Source organism: Ambystoma mexicanum, chromosome 3q (genome assembly GCF_040938575.1).
Source record: "Ambystoma mexicanum isolate Mex_15411 chromosome 3q, UKY_AmexF1_1, whole genome shotgun sequence".
NCBI classification, from domain to species: Eukaryota; Metazoa; Chordata; class Amphibia; order Caudata; family Ambystomatidae; genus Ambystoma; species Ambystoma mexicanum.
In genome coordinates this window covers 673,036,817-673,063,974 of record NC_090926.1, presented here as the reverse complement: position 1 = coordinate 673,063,974, position 27,158 = coordinate 673,036,817, and the positions used below count along the sequence as shown (strand labels likewise).

At 47.5% G+C, this 27,158-nt stretch overlaps 1 protein-coding gene and 1 long non-coding RNA gene across 2 annotated transcripts in view; both read left to right on the top strand.

Annotated features, from left to right (window-relative positions):
• The first annotated feature begins 1,481 nt into the window (after positions 1-1,481).
• Positions 1,482-27,158, top strand: part of LOC138582868 (cytochrome P450 2C23-like) — a 294,173-nt gene continuing 268,496 nt past the window's right edge. The window contains exon 1 of the mRNA XM_069654560.1: positions 1,482-1,742. Coding sequence (XP_069510661.1) covers positions 1,572-1,742 — 171 coding nt within the window. The 5' untranslated portion in view covers positions 1,482-1,571. The remainder of the gene's footprint in view (positions 1,743-27,158) is intronic.
• Positions 12,091-15,752, top strand: LOC138582870 (uncharacterized). The gene is made up of 2 exons (XR_011305095.1): positions 12,091-12,290; positions 13,444-15,752. It is a non-coding gene; the product is annotated as an uncharacterized lncRNA (long non-coding RNA).

The window sequence follows — 27,158 nt, the reverse complement described above, 5'->3', positions numbered from 1 at the left end:
GGTGCGAAGTATACTGCTAGAGCGTCCTTTAATTTTTGGATGGAGTCTATGGAGTCCTGGGGCATCTCGTCTATGATATCTCGGGTGGCGGAGCCAACCGCTAGCTTTAGGAGGCACACTTGCCTTGCATCCGCTACTGGCCCCGTGGCCCCCATGTACAGGTCAAAGTCTCGAATCCATTTGGTCCACCTGGGGCCCATGTTGCTCGTGTCCGTCACGTCGAAGGCTCCAGGCATCTGGGCGGCCAGTGTGTCCGGCAGTTGGTAGGGCACGTGACCTGGCATTTGGTCTACGGGTGCTGGGGGCCCATTTCCGGCCGCTCCCGCGCCCTGGTTTGCATCCTGATTAGACATGGCGCTGGGAGCGTGGCTTCCTTATGCAGGCTTCCGCTGTCGTGGTGCGATGAGGCACGAGCACCATCGATGAGCACCACGCCTGTTGAAGACGCTCCGGCGTGAGCCTGGCCCTTCGCTTGAGCCGGCACCGTCGCTGCCGCGTATTACCACGCGCACGTGCGCTCGCCTGCTCCTCCGTGCTCACCGTTGCGGCCCAGATCTTCTCTCCGTCCTGTCTGCCAGGTTCCTGTCCGGTTCCGCGACGCCCCCACGCTGCGGCGACACCCTTCGCTTCTGGGTTGCTGTGGGCCTCGGTCAGCGGGCGTTCTCGTCGCTGTTGCGTGTCGATGCACGGCGCTCGTCTCCGGGGACCTGCCTCTCAGAATCCCACCTTCGTCGCCATTGTCGTATCCCCGGCCTAGGGATAAGCGCGCATGCAGGTCGCGGCAATAGCAAGGCCGACACGGAGAGACGCTATTAAACTTCCTTCTTTATTCGTGCCTCAACTGTAACTAACTTGCCCCGCCCCTCCCACGTCACTTCCCCTCTTTTACCACCCCGGGTCCCTCCCGCCCCCGTCGTCCAGGATACGTCAACATGACAGTAATTGCACTTGGCTTGTTCATTTGTGATCAGGACAAGGTGTCCTGTGGAGTCATGGAGAAGCGCGGTGAGGCTGCCATTCTGCTCGTGGGTGAGAGCAGCAGTATGGCGCTCAATGATACATAGGGGTCAACACTTGGGAATTCCTCGCCTTCAAGGAGGCCGAGCTCATTGTGCGCGTATATTTAAAACATACATGATACGCAGGAGGCGGTGGAGAGGCGCGGGTGCACCCTTTGTTTAAAACACACACCCTTGGTAGTCATGTACTAGACACAGAGAAAATGTGAAGTGCCTTTATGTGGAAGGTCGTAATGGTGTGTCCCTGCTCATCTGAATTCAGGGCGTGTTGCGGATTCCCCCTCCTGCGGCGACGCTTGCCCCCTCCCCCCTTTCCGCATGCCTACCCGCAAAACGTCTGGGCGCACCATCAAGGGAAAAATCCATTTAGGCTCCATCAAAAAGGCCCCACGGCTGAGGTAGCATTATGGCCCGCCGAGATAGTCGGTTGCCTAGCCACGTGTGTACGTGCTGCTGCGGAAGGGGGAGGGGAGCCGGAGACTGCAGTCGGCTCTCACAGGTGCCCTGTGTGGCAGAGCTCAGTCAAGGAAGAAGCAGGAGGCGGCTGCGACCATGCTCTCCCTGCTCGTGGTCGGCGCCCTGCTGGCGCTCGCCCTCCTCCTGCTCGTCGCCCCCTGGAAGAAGAAGAAGCAGCTGAACCTGCCCCCGGGCCCGGCGCCCTGGCCGCTGGTTGGTAACCTGCTCCAGCTGGATAAATACGAGCCGCACGCCACGCTGATGCAGGTAAGTGAACGGCATGTCACTGGCGCGAGACCAGAAGCAGGCGGCCTTATGGGAGCAGATTTCCGACATGCCGGGTTAGCTGAACAGCCGAGACGGCTGGGTCAGCGCCTGCCCCCTTCCAGGGGTGCCTCTCCCATTGTCTTCCAGAAATAAACTTTATGGGATAAATCCGTATTTAGCAATGGAGCGAAAAAGAGAGGACAGACGCAGCAGCACACGCGCGGCACGGTGGGCGGACTGACTGGGGGTAACCCATGTATTCTCTGTCAGTTTTATAACGGTGCTCATGTTTCTACACTTTGGAGGCATGAAAGAAAGATGCCGCAGACTTCGAACGCTAACTGGCAGGTTCTTAGGTCTTTTTTTCAGCAGGCGTACCAACTTTTTGCAAATATCATAAACCCGTACATTTTAAAATCAACAGCAGAGAGTGAAGTGCAAGCGTGTTCATAAGTGACGTTGTTTGGGTGCTTTGGCTATAGCGCTTAGTTCCTTTACCGGGGACTTTATCGCTGGGAACTCCAACGCACATCAAAGGATACGTTGTATACACACGACACGTGCAACAATATATCACACGTTTTATGCAGCCCTCGTTGCCACAGTCGTGTGGCGCCTCAAAAGGCAGGTATAAAATGTAGTGTTATCATTTCACGACGGGTCTCATTTTATTTGTCTTGAAGGGATGACGTGCTCAGCTGCACCCACGAGGCTTCAAGTCCACGGCTTGGCCATCTCACAGAGTTATCTGCCAGTGCTGATGCACAAATCCCCTGTATAACATGGCATATGGTTTCAAGTATACACCCCCCCCCCCGCCCCTCTCCGCACCCCCGGAGATGTTCTAGCACAGTCTGAGCCCATCCATGTATAGTGTACACAGGTCAATCAGGGGTGCTAGGGCTGGAAAAGATCAGGGGCTAAGCTAATGGCGGGACTCGGGGCTAGCTAGAATGTTGGTTGTAGCACCTGATTCTTTCCAGCGCTACAACCAAAAGACCCGGGCTATAGCGCCCCACCCTGCCCCTCCCCTAGCATGGTTCTGTGTTTACTAAGAAGCAATCGATGTCATTCTAGACACTAATTCTGTCTAGGAAATGTGTAGGCAAAGTTCTATTTATAAATGGAGACTGTATGCATAAAACATGTCCAAGGATTGCCTATGCTTGGCCTGGTTCGGGAGTGATATTACTTGATAAATGACTGCCGAGGAACTGTGTGATCTGTACATAATTAGGGCAGTGGCATGTCCAGACTTTTTTTTTTGACTGGGTGGCACAAATGGGGCACTGACTTATGCAGGGGTGGCATAAAGGACGTGCTCGCGTGCGCACACACACATAGTTTAGGATGAGGGGGTGACACCTGGGTGGCCAGTCAGATTCCGGGGGCAGCAAGTGCCAATCCCATGACACACATTAGGGCGATTTTAGTTGTCACTGCATCGTAGACAGGGTTTGTTGTCACAATGTTTTCACCTGATATGTCAGTGGGATAGGTTATCATCCACGATTAAATCATATAAACAACATTACATTGACGAGCCGCAAACAAAGTGAAACCTGTCTTTGATTGTTCCATGTCTTTTGGGGCACACCTGTCTTTTACTGGGCCAGCAAGCGCCCCCAGAAGATTGATAGCGCAGTGGCGATTATTAGACACTTTGAAACATGCTATAGTGGATAAACCGCGCCTCCTCTTCCCCCCACCGAACAGTCACAGATCTAATAATGGTGATCCTAGGCTCACCATTAGGTAGCGTGGGTCGAGCTCAAAGCGTTCAAAAGGGGAGATGCTGAACATGAAAATAACATCTCTCAAAAAAGAAACTGTGAAATGGAAACAAGTCCAAATTATGGAATGCCTTTAGCAAAGTTACTTACGAGAGAAAAACATTGCTGTGAAGTGACGTTAGTGTTTGTTTTGTATTACTATGAAGGGAAACATGTTCTAGAGAATTAACATTGCTTGATTTTTTAAAATGTTTAATCCCAGAAATTCCTCCTAGATCCGCGGAGTCATTCGTGTTGGCTGTCTTCTCATTTCCTGGAAGGAATGACTCAGCAGATCTAGGATGAATTTCTGGGATTAATCCCGAGACAAAGGAACACCATAAGAACAAAGAGGAAAATACTTTGAACAATTTGGTAATTGTTAATATGATGAGATATGTGTGGTTGTAATAATCAGCCCAGATTTGAGGAAGGCTTGGAAGAGCTGAAACACGTGTTATCAAGAGCTTTGACCTAAATAAAAGACAGCAAGTTTTGAATATTTGGCGCAGAGTCAAGGAGTCTTCTCTCACTTTTTACCTAATTAGCAACTGGGTTTGATGATCAGTAATGCCCAAATACCAAGAATATAGTGTTGCACATTTTCTTTTTATATATAGAATTGTCATATATTTATGTTAACATTAATTGATTACAACAAAACGAAAGTAATTAGATTAAAGCTAAACACACACAATGATGAATATCTAATCTGTTCAATCACTCGTGAGTTCATTCATTAGTATTCTTAACTGGAAAATGTGTTCTAAACAGGAAAATGTGGACAACAACTTGAGTTTGGGACAAAAGAAAATCCTCTGTTATGAGATGGAGCCAACACACAAAAAAGTGTATGTATGTTAACCTGCTGACACGTGGTTTGAGCTATTGATATTGAGGACTGTGCTGTTGAACAGTTCAGTCTGGTTCATTGGTCTCACGATGTTGGAATAGCCCGGCTACGTCTCATCAGGCCAGGTGGATGTGTGTTGGAATAGCCCGGCTACGTCTCATCAGGCCAGGTGGATGTGTGTTGGAATAGCCCGGCTACGTCTCATCAGGCCAGGTGGATGTGTGTTGGAATAGCCCGGCTACGTCTCATCAGGGCAGGTGGATGTGTGTTGGAATAGCCCGGCTACGCCTCATCAGGCCAGGTGGATGTGTGTTGGAATAGCCCGGCTACGTCTCATCAGGCCAGGTGGATGTGTTTGAAATCATATCGTGGGGTTGTGTCTTAGCCCACCGGGTTTGATATATGTTGGTGCCTTACCCCGACTTTGTTGCAGTTGTCCTGGTCTGTAGGGATTAAACTGGAGCCCAGAGATCTTAATTGCTCGTAACCATATATTGCATGGTAAAGTGTGTTAATGTTCCTGGCGTCTTTATCAGGTCTCCTAAATGCAGAGAGGCAAAATGTCTTCTCGTAACATGGTCCTTCCAATCGTTAAGTAACCCGTGCAGGCGTAAACTTTTTGGTGAGCAGAAGGCTGCTGAGAAAGTAGAAGTCGGGTAAATTTGCACAGACGGTGAGCTGGGCGCGAATCCAGTCCATGCCTGATATCCGTGTTTGGAAGTGAAAAAAGTATGAATTCTGTTTTTGTGAGGTTGTGCTTCACGGAGGCACTTGTAAGACAAATGTGGTACGCAGGAGATGCTCTGGGGCACAGCCCAGCCGCGCTGCGTTGGGGGAATCAGGAGCTAGTACATAGCGCGCCGCAAATCTAACATCCACTTGAGATGCACACTATAACATTTGGCCAAATCATGTGGAAAAATCCCGTAGTCCTGTTTTTGTACCGACATTCTTGCACTTGCTGTAGTACACTTGTGATGGCAACACTTAAATAACAAGAATTCCTGGGGGCGGGGGAGTGCGCAGTATTCCTACCCCAGTCGAAATATTTTCGTGTTTTAATTTCACTGTAAAAAAAAAAAGGGGAAGCAAAATATTGTTTTTATTTCAAGAAAGTTTATTGAATACAATTAGTGCACAATTCAATACAAAAAAGCACACACGCACAGTATGTTAATACCTGTTGCATGGCACCCCTCCTGGGAACATGGTAGCTCCCAGGATGTTATAATGGGTCACGTGGCAGTAGCCGACCATCTGGGCGTGGAGCTTGTGGGTGGCCCAGGGCCCCATATCATGTTGGTGCGGGCCGCCTGGTGCCCACATGATGGTGTGCGACGTTGGTCGGGAAGGAGCAGAACGGTGGAGTCAGCTGCGAATGGGGGCCGTCGAACAGCTGAGGCGGCCCGGAACCACAAGCGGCGTCGGCCGCGGTACTAAGGCAATGCTGGGGCCGCCAAACAGCTGAGGCGGCCCCTGTGAAGGTGGATCTGCACCCCTCCCCCCGGCAGAGAAGGAACATGCTGGCGGCTGCCCCGCAGTGAGGAGGCGCTGCCCTCCCCCACCCGCGACCAACTTAATAAAAGAGACGGCCGTTTCCGACTCTGCAGTCAATGCAACCCTGACTCCTGTGTCTACCTGCACCATGCTGGTGCCGCGCAGCGTGCCGTGGGCCCACCAGTTGGTCTGGCCTGAAGACGGTGCCCCTGCTGGGCAACACCGTCTATATTGATGTTTACTGCTGTGTGAGCATGGCGATTGTGTTGCCCCGGCCAGGGTGTCCCAAGGACCGGGGTTGATGGACCTCTGACACCGGTGCCCCAGAGCCCAGGAGGCCGCAGGGTGCTCCCTGCGGGTCGCAAAGAGCAGAATGGACAGCAGAGGGTGCCCCCTCTGGTTCTCACCCCTGCAGGAGTGCAGATCCGGTGGGGGCCTGGTGATCCAGGCCCTCAACAATGGCAACGAGGATCGCCCGGACCCGCGGGTGTCGGGCAGGCGCTAGGACGACCATCTGGGCGTGGAGCTTGTGGGTGGCCCAGGGCCCCATATCATGTTGGTGCGGGCCGCCTGGTGCCCACATGATGGTGTGCGACGTTGGTCGGGAAGGAGCAGAACGGTGGAGTCAGCTGCGAATGGGGGCCGTCGAACAGCTGAGGCGGCCCGGAACCACAAGCGGCGTCGGCCGCGGTACTAAGGCAATGCTGGGGCCGCCAAACAGCTGAGGCGGCCCCTGTGAAGGTGGATCTGCACCCCTCCCCCCGGCAGAGAAGGAACATGCTGGCGGCTGCCCCGCAGTGAGGAGGCGCTGCCCTCCCCCACCCGCGAGCCATGAAAAGGAAGAGTGGCTATGTGCGCCGCAAGAAAAAAAAAGGGCGGTCCCAACTCCAACGGGGCCCACAAGGAACAAAATGAAGGCGAGCTGCCCACCCCTTCCCCCGCAGAAGAAGGAAAAGGTTGGCGGTGGGCCCGCAATGAGGAGGCGCTTCCCCCTTTCGCCCCCACCAGAGCCGCAACAAGATGCACGGCGACTCCCAGCCGCAACATGAAGAACACGGGTCAGACCCCGCGATGGGGAAGGGAGGTGCGCCCCCCCCAAGAAGGGAGGAAGCGGCTGTTGCTGCAACAAAGAGGTGAACTGCCTGCCCCTCCCCCGAGAGGTTGAAGCGCTGCAATGGAAAAAAAAAACGCCAAATCGAATGTATGCCCGCGGCAGCCCATCAAGAACCTGGGCCTGCTGCGGCAGAAAAAATAAATTGGAAGGTAACCGAGGCCCGCGAAGAAGCAGGGGGCGTGCCCCAACACGACCAGGGCCGCAATGAACAGCGGAGGTGGCCTCGGCAATGATGTTAATGGGGTGTGGCTGCAATTCTGTGTGGCTGACAGCGTTCCGACCATCTGTGGACATAGGGAGGGTAATAAGAACGCTGGTTCCTGCACTGCATCCGCCGTTTGCCACCATGAGGGGGCGCTGCCAGCGTCAAGTGGAGGGGCGGAAGGATGACCAACCTGGCTTGTGAAGCTTGTGAAGCAAAGCATTGACCAGTTAGAGGAGCCGTGAACTGTAGGCAGCCTCCGGTGCCCTGAAGAAGGAAGGCATAGTGCCCTGCGGCCTCGCAGCAACATGGCAGAGGGTGCTGCCCACCAGCCCACAAGGCACATCAATTCGGGGACACTAGAGGATGACCCCCACTCCCATCAGTTTCATCCTCGCAGAGTTTCTCGCCGGCACATGGAGAACCCAGGCAGGGTTGCGGCTCCGTAAGGAGTGCTTGTGCGCCCTCAGTGTCACCGAACTCTCTGAACCAAGCCAGGTGTCCTAACTGGCCCAGACACCATCACCCGTGTCACCTTGTCAGCAGCCCGAGGTGGAAGGGGAAATGAAAGAAGCGGGTTCTGTCATCCTGCCGCCAGCACCCTGCACCAGTGAGCCTGCCCCATTGCAGAACGAGGCCCCTGGTTCTTCCGGATGCGGGGGTGTCCTGTACCCCCCCGATGTAAGTGGAACAACGGGCCTGCTGCCAAGGTGCCAGTAGCTGATCACAGGCGCCCCCAGACTATGGACTTGGCCAATGTGGCCCCTGGGCCTCCCCAGGTGCGGCTTTGCCGATTTTGTTGTGACTTGATGTGCCCGTCCGAAATGAACATTGGCGAGCGCACAGGATGGTTTACTGCAACTCCACGATGGCGGAAGATGGACATCATCCCCGACATCCCCATGAAGATTACGAACCGGCAGACACAGACCTGCTTAATATGGCCGGGCTAAAAAGATTTAGGCAGAAAACCAACACGTTGAGGCTCTTATCTAAGATTCCTTTCTTCCACCTTCTGGTTTTCTAGGTTTACCCGATTAAGTGTGGACTCTCCAAACTGCATTCCTACCCGCACTTCCGATCAAGAAATGTTTGGCCCCGATCCAGGTAAGGGCCTTGCTTCCGCACCAGAGCGTGTGTGTATGTACAGCCTCGGACTGGCATATAGGGCAATAGGCCCAAGGCTGAACCAAAAACACAAAATGCTGGTGTGGGGCCGTTTTTTTTTGGTCAAGTGGGCCACTTTTTTGGCCAATGTGTGCTAGTTTGATTCATGTGCCTACTAGTTTTGACCAGTGTTGCTGAATAAATATTCTTTAAAATGCACAATTTGCATCACATGTTATCAAACAACTCCCCCGTGGGTGCTATTCAAACAGTCTCACAAAAGGAATGATTAGCCATTTGTAAATGTGGTTCACTTTTTTATTGGTGCCCGAGATAATTTTTGTGTGTGTGTGTGTGTGTAGAGAGAGAGAGATATCTGTACAATTTAGTCATGGAGGATACGCCTTTTGTCTGAACATGATTGGACTCGCTGAACAGTATTGTAATCCCGACATTGACCGATCTGAGTAACCCTGGGTGGATTACCTAATCTCCCTGGATGTAAATTCCCCAAAATCCAGGTGTTGATACCATTTATGGGCTCACTAAAAACATGTGCTCAGATGGCACACAAGATTAGCCTTCAAGGACCTATAAACTTGTTCTTCAGATGATGGTCACAGAGCAAATAAGTAATAAAGAAAATACACACTGTGGACATTTATTATAGGAAAAAGGGACGATTTCACGTTAAAGCAAACGTATGCCTGGAATGCAGGCCCGGGACAGCCACGTTATCTGTGGAGGCACACACCTGGCAGCAGTGCAGGGTACACATTGACACCAGTTCACACGTAGAGCAATGCTGGTAGGAGGGGGGCATACATTAGTCATAAAGAACGGTTTCACATACCATATTCACAACATTAAGCTCTAGCAACTCCAAAGGCTGACCCAGTAAATTTGAAGAATTACGGTTACCATAGAGACTCATTGAAACGAAGGATTCAAAAACACACCATTTGAAAGCTTCTTCGCATCGACCCGCCCCCCCCCCCGCCCACATACACCCCCACGCAGAGTCCAAAGTTGTTACCAGGGGTGCTTAAAAGGTCATTGCTATAGCCAACCTTTAATTTGTTTCTGCATAACATATTTCTGTATCTCCCTGCCATCCCACTCATACAAACTCGTGTAGCAACTTCAATGTTAAATCAAACTTAAGAATCGCACTTTGCAACACTGTGCACGCTAAAGCATCACGTCAGATCTACGCACGTGCCCTGGCCTTAGTTCCCATATCTTTCTAAAATGCTGGCTGTGCTGAGGAGGAATGTTCTGCACGCCGACACACGAAGTGTTGTGCACTGTTCTGCAAAAAACGGCGTCAGCGTGTCACTTGTTCAAATGCTGGCATCTCTGAGTGTATATTACCTTTCAGAGGATGATACAAGACAAAATCAGGTTGTGGCAAGCACAAGAAAAACGATCCCTACATTGAACGTACAATCATTCCCTCTTCTCTCCTTTCTGCACACCCCACCACCCCCACTTAAACCAGCCCATGGGGCGACCAGGGAAGAGGACCAAGATGAGATCTCAATTGACTTTTAATCACATCTCTCTTTTCGTTCCACAGAATGGCTGCACGGGGGTTCTAGTGTTAGGTAGATGTAGATTCTTTACCACTACATTCGGCTTCCTGGTGATGCATTTCCGGGATGATCTGGATCCCACTTCCGAGAATGGAATGCTGCTCTACGTAAATTTCAGCAGCATTCTGAGCTAGCCCTCTAGCTGATCTTTCGAGTACAGCTTAGAAAGTGCAGGAAGTTGGTTTCTCTTAAAGCTTGAACATGCGCCCGGTTGCCCTTGGGCCTGGTGCGCTATACAAATAAATAAAATACAAATGCTGGAGACCTACTGGAGATGCAGGCTATATCTTGTTGTTAGATGTTCAGGTAAGAGAGAGAGTGCACGTGCACGTTTATTTATTTATATTTATATAGCGTGCAGACAGCCCAGGGGCATTAAGGCGCTGTTACTTGTAAGAGCTTAGTTACAGAGGTACAGGAATAGTAGCAGTCGTTGATACATTACAAATACTACAGACATAATTCTATCATTACAGCTTATGCATTTGGTCATTACATTACAGCTTATGCAATGGGTCATATGTATAGTATTCATGCTGATACGAGGGACCTTATGTGAAGAGGATGGTTTTCATAGCTTTACGGAAAGCGATGAGGGAGGCCTCACCTCGGATTGTGGGAGGTAGGGCATTCCAGTGTGTGGGTGCAAGATATGGGAAGCTGGATCTGCCCGCTCTGGCTCTTTTTACTAGTGGCACATAGAGCATTTTGGTATAGGGTGATCTAGTTGGCCTTGTGGAGGAGACGGGGTGGATCCTTTGTGAGAGGTAAACAGGAGCAGTGCGGTGAATACACTTGTGGGTCAGTGTAGAGCTTTGAAGACGATTCTTTCTTGTATTGGGAGCCAGTGGGCTAGTTACCTGGCCTCCGAGATGTGTTCTCTTTTGGCAATGCCTTGGGCTGCACGGAGAGTACTGTTCTGTATGATTTGTAGCCTCTCCAGGTTTTTATTGGAAGTTCCTAGAAAGAGTACGTTGCAGTAGTCTAGCCTGGAGCCAGTGATGGCTCTGGCTATGTTTGTGCAGTTCTCTTTGGAGAGAAAGGGCCACATGGACTCCTGCATCATCCCATTGCCATGCTCTGCTTCATCATGGCCTGCTATGCCATGTTGTATTATGCCATAAAATTAGCCCTACAGATAAGTGGTGTTCCGAGTACTTTTACTCCCTAGGAAGATAAGTCGAGAGTAGACACATAGGACTTTGCCCAGTGCTTCTACCCACACAGCCCCATAGATATGTCCGGATCAGCGGCACGAACAGAGCAGTGCTACAGGAAGGCGCTCTAATGTTATTACTGCCTGACCAGAAGAGGAACACAAATGCATATTTTAATTTCCACACATTACTAGCTTCAAAGATTTGTGTTTGAAGTCTGATTTTAAAGTTAAAACATATTTTTACTTGCCTAAAATACATTCCCATTGGTAATGGGAATGTCTACTTCCCCCTAATACATTTTCCAACTTCAATAAATGGAAGTAACATAACCCAGCTTCAAAATCTTACCTGGATCCCTGCATACAATGTTTACAACTTTGAGCAATGTTTGCAAAGTTGTGTGGTGCTTGGGACGTCCTGATATGTTTGAGACTTTTTATGATGTTTGCAACCATATACTTTAAATGACACCAATGTACCTGTACAGATGGGTGTCCGCTTTCCAGCTGGTTGTTCTGGGCCTGCAAGCATTTTCAACTCTGTTTAATGCATAAAAACACTGGTTTCCAGGTGGCATTAACTAGAACTTTGTTGGGGCTCAGGGAGCACAGTTTTCCTACCACGAGATCTGACAATCCTGTGAGGGTCGGGTGGCTTTTAAGAGGGGCAACGGTGGGTGACTGTGCCACAGTACACATTCTGCTGCTGCCGAGTTCTGTGGCTCTCCTGTGAGTTAGTCCCCGTTAAAAATGTAAACCTTCATTTCGGTTAGGATGGTCATATTTCTTTAACCTGACAGGAAAATAGCTACACTGGGAGCACAGCTGCAGACGCTTACGAATTAAGACTGGGTCGGTCTTTCGCTCTCTAATCTGTAGCCTGTGCCTGTAAGCATCTTTATGCCCCCTCTCCACATCCATCCAAGTATCCGCCTGCGTGTATCCATGTTATTGTAACCTTTCACTATCGACCATTGTACAGGTAGCCGTTGCTTCACAGTTAGGTTTGCGATTTGTAAAACAAGCCTTGGCAGTGAGAATAATTTTGGTGTTCGCTGTTGTTCTTTGCATTTCGCATTTATAGGCACCAGGATGCAAGGAGGAGAGTGCAGTGTTTCAAAGGAGGATGCTATAAGGGGTGCAGGTGTGCAAGAGAATGAGAAGGTGAATCCAGCAAGGAAGGAAGTCATTGATAGAGGGTGCCATTGATGGTGAGCAAGAGGAAATATGAGCGAGAAAGAGTGAGACGGTAAGAAATAAAGCGAGAGGGTGAGAGGAAGGATGAGAGGGGATAGGGAAAGGGGGTACAGTGGGTGGAGGAATAAAGATGGGTGGGTGTAAAATGGGTGTAGGGTGGGTGGGATTAGAGAGAGAGGGGTAATGTGTGTGGTTGGGGTAAAGTGATAAGGGGGTTGTGTTGATTAAAGAAAGAGAGTGTAAAGAGAGTTGGTGGGGTAGAGAGGCTGATGGTAGGGTGGGTTGGTAATAAAGGGTGTAGGGTGGGTGGGGCTGGGGAGGGAGGGGGTAAGGTGCCTGCTGGGGGTAAATAGATGGGGTAGGCTTGTAGAGAAAGAGGTGATAGAATGGGTGGCGGTAGAGAGAGGTGAGTTTGGTAAAAGAGAGGGGGTAGGGTGGGTGGATGAGGCTTGGCATGGTGTGAGTGGGTAGGGGTAGAGAGCGGGGATAGGGTGAGTTGGTTGAGGTAGATAGGATCTAGCGTAGAGAGAAGTTGTAGGGTGGGTGCAGTTTGAGAGTGTTGTTAGGGTGAGTGGGGTGAGAGAGTTGGTAGAGTGAGTGGGGTTAGAGAGAGTTGGTAGAGTGGGTATAAAGTGGTCGAGTGAGGGTGAGAGAGTTGGGTTTTTAGAGAGTTGTATGGAGTAGGGTTGGGGTGATGATAGAGATAGTGGGTTGGGGATAGGTGGGGTAGAGAGAGTGGTAGTGTGGTGGTTGGGTGTAGAGTGGAAGTAGGTGTGTGAGTGGGGTAGAGTGAGTGGGGTTCAGTGGCTGAAGGTAGAGAGAGTGGGGATAGGGTGGATGGGTTGGGATGGTGGCTCGGGGTAGAGAGAGTGGGGGTAGGGTGAGGGCTGGTAGAGCGAGTGGGGATAGGGTGTGTGGAGATAGAGGGAGTGAGGATAGGTGGGGTAGCGGGAGTAAGGGAAAGGTGGGTGGTGTTAGAGAGAGGGATGGGTAGGATAGGTGGGTGGCAGTGGTGTAGAACAAAATGTGCCCCTCCTGCGAGCCATGCCGAGGGCACGCCCCCCCAAATACTTAGCAGCAATTCTCGGGTTGCGTTACAGTCTGTGTGGTAATTTAAAGGCTCAAAATAGAAGTCTCTTTCACATGAATAGCAAGATTTTAAACAATGAAACAACAGCCTGTCCTTTTTGTTTTTGTTTTTCAAGGAAAATTGAAGAGCCATGTGGAAAGGGGCCTACCTGTCATTACCAATGTATAAGCAGCATTTTAATTTACAAAAGGAGGAATCAAAGATCCCTGTCACATGGAAAACAGGATTGTTAAACATTGAAAACAAACAGCCTTTTAGAAAAAGTAAAAGTGAAAACAAATATCTCTGTTCATGTCAAGTGAAAAATGTCAAGAAAACAATATATATTGGTTTTGGTCAACCCGCACATCATGTTTTATGTGTCACCTACAGAACACCAGTGACATTTGAAGAGCCACTTTGTCTTCATGGAAAATGTCAGACCCAGGCAGATCCTTTTGCTAGCTGTGGGCAAAATATTGCAAGGAAATCTTGCACTCCCAGCCTGGATGTCACATCTAATTACCAATTGCAATATCTAAAGGTGTCAAAATTCAGTGTTCTCCAGACCTGCTGGCTCTGAAAGCATTGACTTAAAAAAAAGTTACCCCTTGACTGGAGCACGATTAATATGTGTGAAAATGAGGGCACCCACTTCAAAGAGCACGCTTCCAACACAAAGGAGACTGATAAAGGTACAGGCTGACCTAGTGAAAACAAATAACCAGAAGGCAGAAAAGGGCCATTTTGCCCCACATGAAGATTCACCGTTAATAAGAAAGGACTGTTATCATTTAGGCCTCTTTCTCCACAACAATAAGGCGTATTGATTTCATTTTTGTACCATTTTTTATTTAATTTCCAGGTGATTTGGGGGCTATAAATTTCATCTACCTGTGACTCTGGGAACTGTAATGGGTGTTTAGACTAGGTTTCTGGCTGAATTGAACATGTTCCAAATTTGAGAGTTGGTAAGCGGGTGGAACATGAAATTAGGGATATGCTTAATAACTCACATTCATAACTGTTGTGCTTTTTATGGAAATGGCAGAAATGTGCCACATGGCCATGCTACAAGGTACAGATTTGGTGGTCGTATGTTTAGTATGGCAGTTGCTAGTAAAATCATGAAGTTGTGATACATAACTAGGTTTTGGCAAAAAGTTGAAAGGAGAACAAAGGGCGATTACAGATGGAAATTGCCATATGTTTCTCCAGACCCCTAAACCAATCCTGACTTGGAGGATGGGTTTGGGAGGAGAGAGAACGGCAACTGTCCAATCCTAGTGGCAGGAATTATTTCAGGCTATTTGCCCAAGATTGTCAAATTGGTGGTGTCATTGCTGCTATGTAAGAGGGACTGCACTAGAACAGACAGAAAGAAAAAAGAGACACACAGGGACAGACAGAGAGAAGAGACGGACCATCAGGGAGGCTGCTGAAACGTACCATCTGACAGCTGTAAGGAGACACCAGAGGAGATTGCTGAGCATGTATCTGGGTGGAGCTGTCTATTTCTAGGAAGGTCTCAAAGCTGAATGGGTACTATGGTGGAGAGCGGGAGGCCATCTTTGAGAGTGGAGTGACCAGACCCCTGCCCGATCTTTCCAGAGTGTCCTGAGATGCAGCTGGCTTTCCTGAACCTTAAACAGAGGCTTTCTATGTAAGTAGAACTGAGCCCTGGGAAACCAAAAGGTGGGGGAAGTCTGCTTGCCTTGAATCCTTTCCCTTTATAGTGGGGGGAGGCAAAACTGTGTATATCTTTAGCCTATTTACCCCAAAATATTAATTTAATTAATTCCCCATTTTGCAGAACACTACAGGGTGAATTGTGTTAAAATTCGAAATTAACAAATCTCACATCCCGGTTTTCACTGAAAACTATAGCCTATAATTTAATTGGGTAATCCTTGTCCAGCTGGCTCTGACTTCTTTAAGGAAGAGAGGTGTCGTTGTTCTTAAATCAGTCCAACCTTTTTATCCACCTTCCCCAACACACGCCATTCAGTAAGGGGGGGGTGGCGTCTGAAATCCAAAACTCCCCAAAGCTTTACAATTTTTCTGTCTGACTTCCCAACATAGGCCAAAGCAAGGGGGGGAGGGGATCTGAAAAACAAACTGATAATCACCCTTTGTTTATTTTAAACCAAACGTGTGGGTAAAATCATAATTAGCAACCTTGAAATCCTACTGCTAGCCTTTTCAGCCTGCAGGAAAATCAAAATCACACTATAAGTGCCTTTGTTATTGATCAGTGTAATTATATTGTGAAGTGAAATCTGCAGAAAGTGAAGCATTGTGGTTGTGCTCTTTTTAACTCACTTTTGTAATTTATTTATGCTGCGAGAAGTTGATTGTGTTGTGCCACGGACAAAGTGGTGTTTGACATTTTAGTGCTAATTTCTATTCCTTTTAATTTAAATAAATACCAATATATTTCCCGTACACCGACCTGGTTCTTGGCTCATTGTTAGCTCTGGGGAGAGGGATCCAAGGAGCATGATATGTGCCTGAGATATGGCTGAAGAAAATGATCGGTTCAATAGTTTGTTGTGTAACCACTTGGGTGGGCAGGGAAGGAACTCCCTGTGTTGAGGGTGGCTTCTCAATAAACCGTTACACCGGGCTGGCATAGACTACCACGCTTGCGCAATATACATGATGATTATGCTGCTGCAGCGACACACAGCCCTAGGAGAAAGATATAGAGATGTGTTTTCATGCATAGTATAGCTCACATTATGGGAAAAGGTGGCTAAAAGCCATTGCATTTGCACTTGTTTTGTATGGTAACGCCAATCCAAAAATCCAATACGTGCAAGTCACCAACAGAGCACAGGAACATTAATGCTATAATATAATGCTTTGCTATTAAAAAATGCCATAAACCAAGCTTTGAATCATAAGTGAGGCACTAAACTTTTGGACCATGAAGCATGCAACCTCTGATAACGAGTATGATGCATTATACATTTATCAAAGTAGGAGTGAATTAATTTGGAAATTTACATATTGATAAAAGTTTGTAATAAACTAAAAAAAATACCAGGTCAAAATGAAAACATGTACAACTGGTTGCACAATGTAGGCCCGTTTAGACACATAATAAACATATTACAGTAAAACATGCACATTAAGACATACCTAGAGGGGTTGCACCAAAATGCCAGGCGAAAGCAATAACACTTATCATGGTTATTTTAACACAGATGTCCAGACAAATATACAATGCTACAGTAAGAAACAGACTGGCTGCACCAAAATGCCAGTCTAGCCACTAATAACACTTATCATGCTTGCTTATCCTGGACATGGATGACCATTATGATTTGGGACACGATACCCCCACATGTCCCCTCTCCCAACTGCCAAAATCAACTCCTCTGCACAGAATTACATCCACACCTCTCTTCCTCCCTTACCTTTCTAACCTATGAGGCATCTTGCCTCGTAGGTAAGTACTGGGATGAGGAAGAGTAGGATTAGGAGTAATGAAGATTACAGGTAACTAAGCCAGGCATTACATCCATGTCCCTCTAACTCATCCCAGTATGTATGTATGAGGCACTGTGCCTCACACATAAGTACTGGGATGAGGAAGAGTAGGGCTATGAGAAATGAAGATTAGAAATAATTAACCCAGGCATCAAACACAAGTACACACCATTAATAATACACTCACACACGCCCACCCTGTCACCCATACAATTACACGTGCATCCCTTCACAATACATTCGCATACGCACACTCAGTCAGCCACCCATACATCATGCACCCACTCACTCATTCACACACATTACATTATAGACATGCTTAAATGCACGCATACACATTTACACAAAATACATTTTCTTACCTTTTGAATTCGTTGATTCAGGACAGGGAACAAGGCCTCCAGCTCTCTGCAGCAGGACGCGTGTTCCCGTCATGGAGCTGGAGGCATCCATGTCACAGTGTGCAGTGGACCCTATGACTTTAAAAGAAATAATTTCTTTTTGAAGTCACTCTGCTTGCATAAAGACATTATTTCTTTTACGGGACTGATTACCGTAATGGAAATAATGCATTTATGAAGGCAGAAGGACTTCAAAAAAAGAAACACTTTCTTTTTGAAGTCATAAGGCTCCCCACCCTGTGACATGGAAGCCTCCAACCTGGAAGCCTCCATGTTTTGGGGTGAGGGGGTCTATGACTATAAAAAGGAATAGCTTCTTTTTGAAGTCCTCTGCCTTCATAAAGAAATTATTTCTGTTACAGGACCATATCTGAAATAATTTCTTTATGAATTCAAAGGCGGCCTTCCGCCAGGACATATGGGGGCCTCTGCTTCACCATTGGTGGGTTTGGGTAGATGGAGTGAGGGTAGGATGGGTGTGTTTGGGTAGAGGGAGTGAGGGTAGGGTGGGTGTGTTTGGGTAGAGAGAGTGGGGAAAGAGTGGGTGTAGAGAGTGGGGGTAGGCTGGGTGTAGAGAGAGTGGGGTAGGGTTGCTGGAGTAGAGAAAGTGAGGGTAGTGTGGGAGGGTGTAGAGAGAGCGGGGTAGGGTTGGTAGAGTGGTGGTACGATTTGTGGGTGTCAGTACAGAGAGTGGTGGATGAGTAGGTGGGGTAGAGAAGGTGGGGGCTAGGGTGGGTGGATTGGCTTTAGAAGAGTGGGGTTAGGGTAGGTAGGGGTAGAGAGACTTGGGGTGTGTGTAGAGAGAGTGTGGTTGGGTGGGGGCTATGAGAGTGCAGAGGGTGGTGGTAGAGAGAGTTGGGGTAGGGTGTGCAGATTTTGTTGGAAATAGTGGGGGTAGAGGAGTGAGGGTAGAGACAGTGGGGGTAGGGTGGACAGGAATGCCCAATCGGCTTACGGTGCAACCTTAGTCTGGCACTCCGCCCCTATTACCAATACCTCAATCAGTCCAAATCTGTCCTTAGACGCAATACCCATCAGCAGATGCTTCCCAATCCCCCTCCACACCAAACTGTAAATGCAGCCACAGCCAAAAGTTCATACAGATCCCACAACAACGGACCGTTAATCGCTCCCATACTTGTCATGAGCACTATGGAATGCTTTGCTCGCAGCTTAACAAACCACTTTCGGACAGGGTTTCAGAGGTTCTCGGCTATCGAGGTCTGGTCTAACATGGTGACATATTTATCCCAGTGCTATCTGTGTTCCTTAATTAGATCCGTAAAGTGCAGTAGGTCACATCTCACTGGTTTAGTGGTTTAGCCAAGTGAAGACCACATGAACAGGTAAGTATGATGAAAACCCCCAAAAATGAGACTGCGCCCAATGTTACAAGGTGATTCCTCGAGTCAAAGGAACCACGCAATTGAACGCCTGAATGCATTCACAAGGGATCTAACCCGGGTACTGATGAGCAGACAAGTTTGTTAACCTATTAGGGGCATTTAAGGAAACAAGCCCTGATTTGAGAAAGGTCTTAAGGTAGACCGAAACGTGTGTCATCAGGAAGGGCACTTTTCTAAATATACTAAATCACCTTGTAGCATTGAGCGCAGTGTCATTTATGGGTTTTTTCATCATAGCTACACTTTCGGACAGGAGCCTCCCCCCGACACAGACCCATTGGCCATCTCTGGTGACCCCTGCACCAACCACGCTCAGAAATCAGAGACTCTGCTCACGCTTCCACAGCATTCCATGCATAGTCCTGCAAGGATCACCCTTCTCGCCACTACTATTCAACATCTACCTATCACAGCTAATTAAAATCATCGAAAGACATGGCCTCACCTGTTACAACTACACTGATGACACACAAATAATCTACAAAATACAAGACTCACAAGAAGACAATTCAACACTAGAGAACTGCCTTTGTGAAATATACAACTGGCTAAGCTTAATCTACCTTAAATTCAACCCAGGCAAAATAGAAATAATGATCATCAAAAAAAATGGCAGAAGATGACCTCTACATCCCATGGCCAGCTGAACTTGTTGAAATCCCAGCCCGATCAGCGATTGTAAAAAAACCTGGGAATCCTGATGGACAACAAACTCACGCTAGAGCCACAAGTAAACGCCCTAATCAAGAAATGCTTTTTTCTCCTGCGATTGGTTAAAAGGATCCTACAATTCCTTTAATTCACCAACAAAACAACTACCGTCATCGCCCTCATCATGTCCAGATTAGACTACGCCAACATCCTATATCTACGCATGCCTGAACGACTCCTAAATAAACTCCCAACGCATACAAAATGCGGCGGCCAGACTGCTCCTTAAACTACCTCGAAGAGAACACATCACACCAGCACTGAAAATGCTACACTGGCTACCCATCAAACAGTGGATCAAGTTCAAATCAATGTGCATAACACATGGAGCAATCCACGACCTAGGTGCAGAGTTCCTCAGAAGAAAACTAAACGTACATTACACTATACGGCCACTCAGATCCATCGACATCCGTTTGGAACCTAAGTCATACAACAAGAGAAACCTCAGAGGATCCTCTTTTTCTCACCTCGCCCCAAATACCTGGAACAAACTACCAAAGAACATACGGAACACAAGAGATCACCTACAATTAAGGAAACTCCTCAAATCATGGCTCTTCACCCCCTAACGAGAAATAATGCCCATTAGTACATGCACAGAGGAAATAGGCAGAGAGAAGAACCTATCCTGATTCCATAAGTCATCAACCCTTATAAAGTAAGGATATACAGATCTGCAACATATCCACTTATCAATGAAAAGACAAACCACATCGAATCATACCGAAGAATACCCACAGATCATAGGAAAGGAGAGCAAAGTATGACCCAGCAATAACACCTGGCCCACCTCGTAAACACGGGCAGCAATGGACCACCGACAGTAAAAAGATAGGAGGGAGCGGGGAATGATAATATAACACCACTACCTAAGCAGGGATAATGCCCACCGACCTGGGTCTACTAAGCTCAGTAACTTAGCTGGAGCCCAGCCTCCCCACTGCCCCTGAAACAAGACAGTCCGGAATGGGAAGAGAAGATTATGCCACCCAATGGACTACCGACAGCAAATAGACAGGAGCTGGTGAATGACACTATAACAGCAATATCGAACTAGAGGATAATACTTGCCGAACCGGAGTTACTAAGCCCAATAAATTTGCTAGAAACCAGCCACGGTGTCACCCAGAAACCAGACAGTCAGTGAACCAAGAGAAAGAATATACCTACCCAGTATGACAACCTGATACATAAAACTAATCTACAAGGATTATGAGACATACAACCCACTAACATTTCTGCATACATAAATTCTCACAAAAACCCACACAACCACCTCTCTCACAGCAAACCGCATGGATTTCACCACACTGCAACAATAATCAACACATAGACCGCAACAACAGCCCGTGAGGACTCTCTTCGATCCTATATGCACACACAAGCTCAGTTTATGGTGAAACCTGAACTGAAGCTGCCAACCGTACACCAGCTCTCACTTTCCTACGGCTTCTTCCCCCACTAACCCACCCCCACCTTTTTGTTTACAGATTCTCCTGAGCGCCTGGAGACCAACTCTGTTGGTGAGGGTGCGCTATATAAATACCTTTAACATTAACATCTGCACACCCTAAGCTGCATACAAGGAATACCTCACTACGCATATGCACCCGCACTGAAACACACTTCCAACAATCCATCTTCACTTTCAAAGACCCAGCCCCACTGGAAATACACGACAGCACAGCACCACCCACTCTGCACCTTGTCAAGTAGAACTATGTACCTCTGATCCATAAATGTCCGGGCGAACTCTCCAATCGTGAAAAAGAGCACCCAATATACACTCTAAGCTTACAAAACTCCCCCATCATTCCTCCAATAGCTCCACTAAAGGTTCTCCTAAACCACACATAGCCACCTCACTCCCACTCTCTACCCATCCATCCCAGCTCATAAACACCCACAGCAACCGCAATCCACCTATTAATACAACCAAGGTTACACCTCCACCAGAAACTAACCAGCACAAGCCTCTACCCAGACCATTGTCACCTAGCCCAGCTCCACGCATAGCCTCTCCTGTGCTAAACATGAGCCCCAGCCCCTTTACCCCAGCCTAGCCACTCTCCCACTCATGATATGCACCCTCATTAATGCACGCTCACTGCCAGCCCATGCTCTAGACATCCATGACCTCATCACTAAACACGACCTTGACACCCTATCCATCACTGAGACCTGGCTTCACAAAGCATCTGGCCCAGCACTAGCCCTAGCAATGCATTCAGGTTATAGTATCTTCAGGTACGACAGACCCACATCTAGAGGAGGCAGTGCGGCTTTGATAGCCAGAGATGCACTTCCCTTAAGACGGTGCAACACACCATTGAAGGAAATACTAACATCTTAACCTTCAGATTCACACCTTCACCCACATGCACCATCACTAGCCACCTTAGCTACCGGCCACATGGCCCCACTCAAAATTTCCAGGCAAGCCTCCTTCATACTATCCAAAATCATCCTGTTAGGTGACCGCAATCTAGGATTACTCGACCCAAGTGATGCACAAGCCTCATCTCTATCTGATGCCCTACACACTCTAGGCTTCTGTCAGCGTAGCACTAAGCCCACCCACTGCAAAGGACGTAACTTAGATTGGATCGCTGATCACAATTGGCAGGTCACCTCCAGCATCAAAACTCCATGCCCCTGCTCGGACCACTTCATCGTCCATTTCTCCATCCCTAAACCCGCAAAACCAAAAATCACACCCAACCCACTTCCACCAGCCATGACAAGAAGGTCAACACCCTTCACTGAAAAATGATCAATCAACAAACCCTTTTTCGCACCCTCCCTATAGCCACCAATATCAGCTGCACCCCCGTCCCCTCACTCCATCCTCCAAATAGGTTGGTTTCAGAGATCTCTTGGAAAGTGAAGTCCTTAAACTGATTAATAGCCTTAAACCCTCCAAATGTAAAGGCGACATTTGCCCGGCAACTCTCATCAAAGATTGTGCTGATGTGCTAGCCCCAGTCATGACTGCCTTTATAAATGCATGCTTCGCTAAGAGTACCATCCCTCAAAGAATCATGGGTCCTCCCCTTACTAAAAAAAACACCCTTGTCCCTGCAATTCCATCTAATTATAGGCCAACCACCACAGTCCCTTTCCTATTAAAAGTCTTAGACAGCACAGCCTACATGCAGGTTCAGCGCTTGTTGGAAGACAACCTAATTTTAGGAATACGCCAATGTAGCTTCTGCCCAGGTCACAGGGCTGCATCGGCACTGCTCAGCCTAATGAATCAATGTGACGAGATCAGAGATGAAGGAAAGTCTACCTTGCTCCTCCTCCTAGACCTATCCGCGGCATTTGACTTGGTAAACCTCCAAATCCTTTGTCACACCTCACCACACATGCCAACATCTCCCCACCTGCCACAGCCTGGATTGCCTCCTTTCCTGGAAGGTAGGGTCTTGACGGTCTTCTCAGAGACTGCAAACACATCACCCTCTCCCATTGCCTGCAGCGTACCCCAGGGGTCCTGCATCACCCCAACCCTTTACAATATATTGACCAGGCCTCTCTTCAACATTCTTAACTTTCTAGGCATAGCCTACACTAATTACGCTGTTGACAGGTAAATCCTCATCCCACTTTCAGGCAACTACTTAGCTGATTCTACCTCCCTCAATAACATCTATTCAACCATTCAGGCATGCATGGTGGCTAACAACCTCTCCTTTAACATCAATAAGATGGAAATCTTAATTGTCGGCCTTCCAAATTCCCTGAAGTCGCTGGACAAACAGTACTCGTCATTTAAGATCGACAATTTCACAATTTCAGTTTCTTCAACTTAGAAGTGTACCTTGACGCCTCACTTACCATGTCTAGGCAAGTAAGCGCCATTGCCTCCTCAGCAGCCTACTCCTCCAAGGTCCTTAATGCAGCCAGACCCTTCCTCACTAAAAAGAACTGCCTCACATTTGCCCACGCTATCATTGGCTTGAAGATAGACTACTGTAATGTCCTCTTCACAGGCACCTCAGCGAGAAATCTAAAACGATTACAAGTGGTCCACAATAATGCCTTGAGAGCAGCCCTGCACACCCCAAAAGAGAACATATCTCCAAAGCTAGAAGAGAAGCACACTAGCTCCCCATCCAGGAGCGCATTAGATTTAAAACTCTCTCCATCACACACACATGCTTATCAAACACAGCTCACCCATACCTCACACACAGAATCAGCAAGGCGCTCTCCGCCAGACCCACCAGGTCCCCATACACTGACCGCCGAGTCGTGGCCAAAATCAAAAGATGCTCAGCAGGAAGTTCTAGCTTCCCCTACCTTGCTGCGAGGCTGAGAAATCTTACTGGATCTTTTGCAGAGCTCTCAAGCCCCAGCTCTTCTCATATCCTACCACACAGCCTTTAGTCCTGTAAATATCATCAGCAGTCCTTTCAACAACCTGTTTGTTACTACTTTCTCTTCCATGCAACTTTTCTTTGTTTCTTATTACAGATGTAAGTGCGCTTCTTGACTTGTACCTGCAACAGTGCCTCAATGCCTCAGGGTTGTTTGTGCACTTTAAAAATGAAATAAATGAATACCCTAAATGCAAAAAAGAGCACTTACGCAGAAAACCTTTGTTTACCGGGGCAATTTATCGAATGTTCAAAAAAGTGTTCTGGGAGAATTTTTCAGAGACTCTGGCAAGAGAGTGTCTTTGTGTTCATTGGGGTTGAGGGTGAAGATGTATTAATCAATCTAATTAATTATTGTTGTATGCCAGTTGGGGTGCCATCATGGGGAATCCCCTGGTAAAAGTGCTTTTCATATTAACTATTCTGTGCCAGTGAAAGCATTACTAAAAATGAACGTCTCCCGTTATTGCCCTTTTCTTCACTGTGTAGGAGCTGAACATGGCTACGTTTGGCTTGGAGTTATTTTCATTCAAGCCATTTGCTGATGTCCGAGGTTCATGTCTTGGGTGCATGAATTTAAAGTTTTAACAAGTGAAAGAGTAATAGACCTAAACAACTATAAACATGAAACACCTTATGAGTATGAACTTCACTAGGATCCTGCAGCACAAACAACAGAACAGTGAAAGCATGGCATTTCTTCAACAGCAACAAAAAAACACATTTTGTTGTTAGTGGCCCCTCATTCGGCTTTGTTGGGGGCAGTGATGCCATGAAAAGGAAACATTCAGGCAGTGGGGGGAAGTCTTAATCAACGGAACACACAATGGCAACATTTTTTAGACTGATGCCTGGGCCAAGAACAACAATGGGCGTATGATCAGCAAAGGGCAACAAGATGAGAGCAGTGATAATCATGAATGTGTCGTCGTCACGCTTACCTCTGAAAGAATGGACGTTTTTAATAGAGGTTTGGGTTTTGTTTCCGCACAAGAACACGGTCCCTTTTTCTTCCCCAGAGATTGTAAACACCGTGTGCAATAAAAGTTACACTACACTACTTTGCAGATAGAGAACAATCCCCCGCACCCTCTTCCCCCCCCCCGTCAACGTCCCTGGCCTAAAAGGTCATTCCAACTTCTGAACCCCAAACACTGATTAGAAATGTCCACCTTTGAAAACAGGCTTTCATAAAAATAGGAATCCTGTAAAAGGGGTGCCTTTAACAAATTAACAATATGGGGGGGTACATTTAACAAATTAAGCAGACAGGACTGCGCAGCTTTAAAAACATCAAGGCAGAACACAATTGTTAAAGTGAAACCAGCAGAACAATGCGGAGCCATATTCCTTATTAGTACCCAGCGAGGGGGTGTGGCAACCTCCCAGCCAACGAGGAGGCTCGGAACAGGGTCTTTACCACACAGGGAAAGATCACGCTCTGAGTCTCCACAGATGGAGGCCGCCATCTTCCCTTGCTGGGAATCTGCTAAATGTGTTCCCTGTGCCCCTTCATCCACTGTGTCCCCTTTCCCCACCCCACCTTTCCTCATATTTAAGCCTCCACCACTTACCTTGTGCTGCGTTGTGCCTCGCTGGCGCTGGGAACAGTAGTGTTCCGGGCACATCTCTGCCTCGCGAAATGCCGCCATGGAAAGGGGGAAGGGAATGCATGCACTGGCGTAGCAGAAATCATTTCTGTATGAAGGCAGAGTGAATACAGAAATAAACTTTCTTTTTGAAGTCCGCGGGCTACCCCCACCCCATGACATGAAGACCCAGGCTGGACCCCTCCATGTAATGGGGTGGGGGTAGCCCTATGACTTCAAAAATAAAGTTTATTTTTGAAGTTACTCTGCCTTCATAAAGAAATTACTTTCGTTATGGTTCAGTCCTTAACAGAAATAATATTATTATGGCTCCCCTCAACCCCATGATGTATGTGTGTGCGCGTACGGTGAAAGGATGCGCACTGAAATGCATGGGTGGCTGCCTGGATGTGCCTATATGGTGAAAGGGTGCACACTTAAATGTATGGGTGGCTGCCTGGGTGTGCCTGTATGGTGAAAGATTGCACACTTAAATGTATGGATGGCTGGGTGTGCGTGTGTATATTTGGTGAATGATGTGTGTGCTTGTGTTCAGGGGCACAACAAAACCAACATTTTAGGTGGGCTAACCCTTCAAATGTTGGGAGAGGCACTAACTTCACGTGTGGTGGGGAGGAGCAAACTTATTTGTGTGGGGGCATCTAACTTCTTTACACATTTTAATGAGACTATTCTAGTGCAGCTTCAATGTTACACACAGTCAACTCTCTCTGTTAAGTCTGAAAGCACCCACTTATGGACTGCTGTGAGAATGACTGGTCTCCTGTTCCTGCTCTACCCTCCTTCCAATTACTCCCCTGGCATGCAAGTAATAAACCCACATCACAATTTCAATTGCTTAAAAATGTGGTTTTGAATGCAGGTACTAATGGTGAAATGCTGTACATTGGTAATTGTTGGGCCGGGCCCATGTTAACAGCGAAACCCAGGTGCCGTTTAACATCTGTGCCGTTTTCTGTCCAGCAACTGCTCTGTAGGTCAGCCAGCTCAAGTCCACATAGCCCACAATCTCAGGGGGGGGAGGTGTTGAAGCCCAGTCATCTCAATGGTGTTGCACCACTACTTGTGTTTAATGCCTTGATTACTTATTGGTAATCTTCATTACTCCTAGCCCTATTCTTTCTCATCCCAGTACTTGTGTATGAAGCACTATGTCTCATACACAAGTAATGGGATGAGGTAGAGGTGTAAGTGATTTCAATCCGGCACTTCACCTAAGTCAATGCCTAGTGTGTAATGCTGAACTGAAACCCTTAATTATTTATGTATGTTTATAAGTTATTTTATTCTGAACGATGTACCACTTATATCACGCCCCTCTCGTTTAACCCCTCCGGTCACAATGAACCAGGAATCAGGCTGGTTTGCAAAGTTAAAATATTTATTATGTATTTCACAATATAATCACACTATTTTTAATGGGGATAAAATAATCACCAATGGGGTGATGTCACACTAAGCAATCTCTTTAATCACCAGGAGTAATAATGAGCAAAAACAATGCAACACAGAAATAATACTTTTGTGGGTTTGTTCAAATCAATAGCAATATGGTTACTCTTTCCCCCTGCACACCCCTCAATTCCCCCCAATATGCAATATGAAGAAATAGAAAGAGAGAGAACAGGTTTCAGGAATGCAGAATTCAAGCAAATATATCAATCCCAATTTCCCCCCAGCAAACACAAGAGAGAAACAGAACTAATTGGTAAACTGTCAAAATGGTTTAAAGTTGGCTTTGAATGGAATGGGTAAAACACTAAAAATGAGCTTAAATCACTGAAATGCTTTAAATTCTGGGAGCCGCTTTACATGGTTGTAGACAAACACTAGCAATGATTTG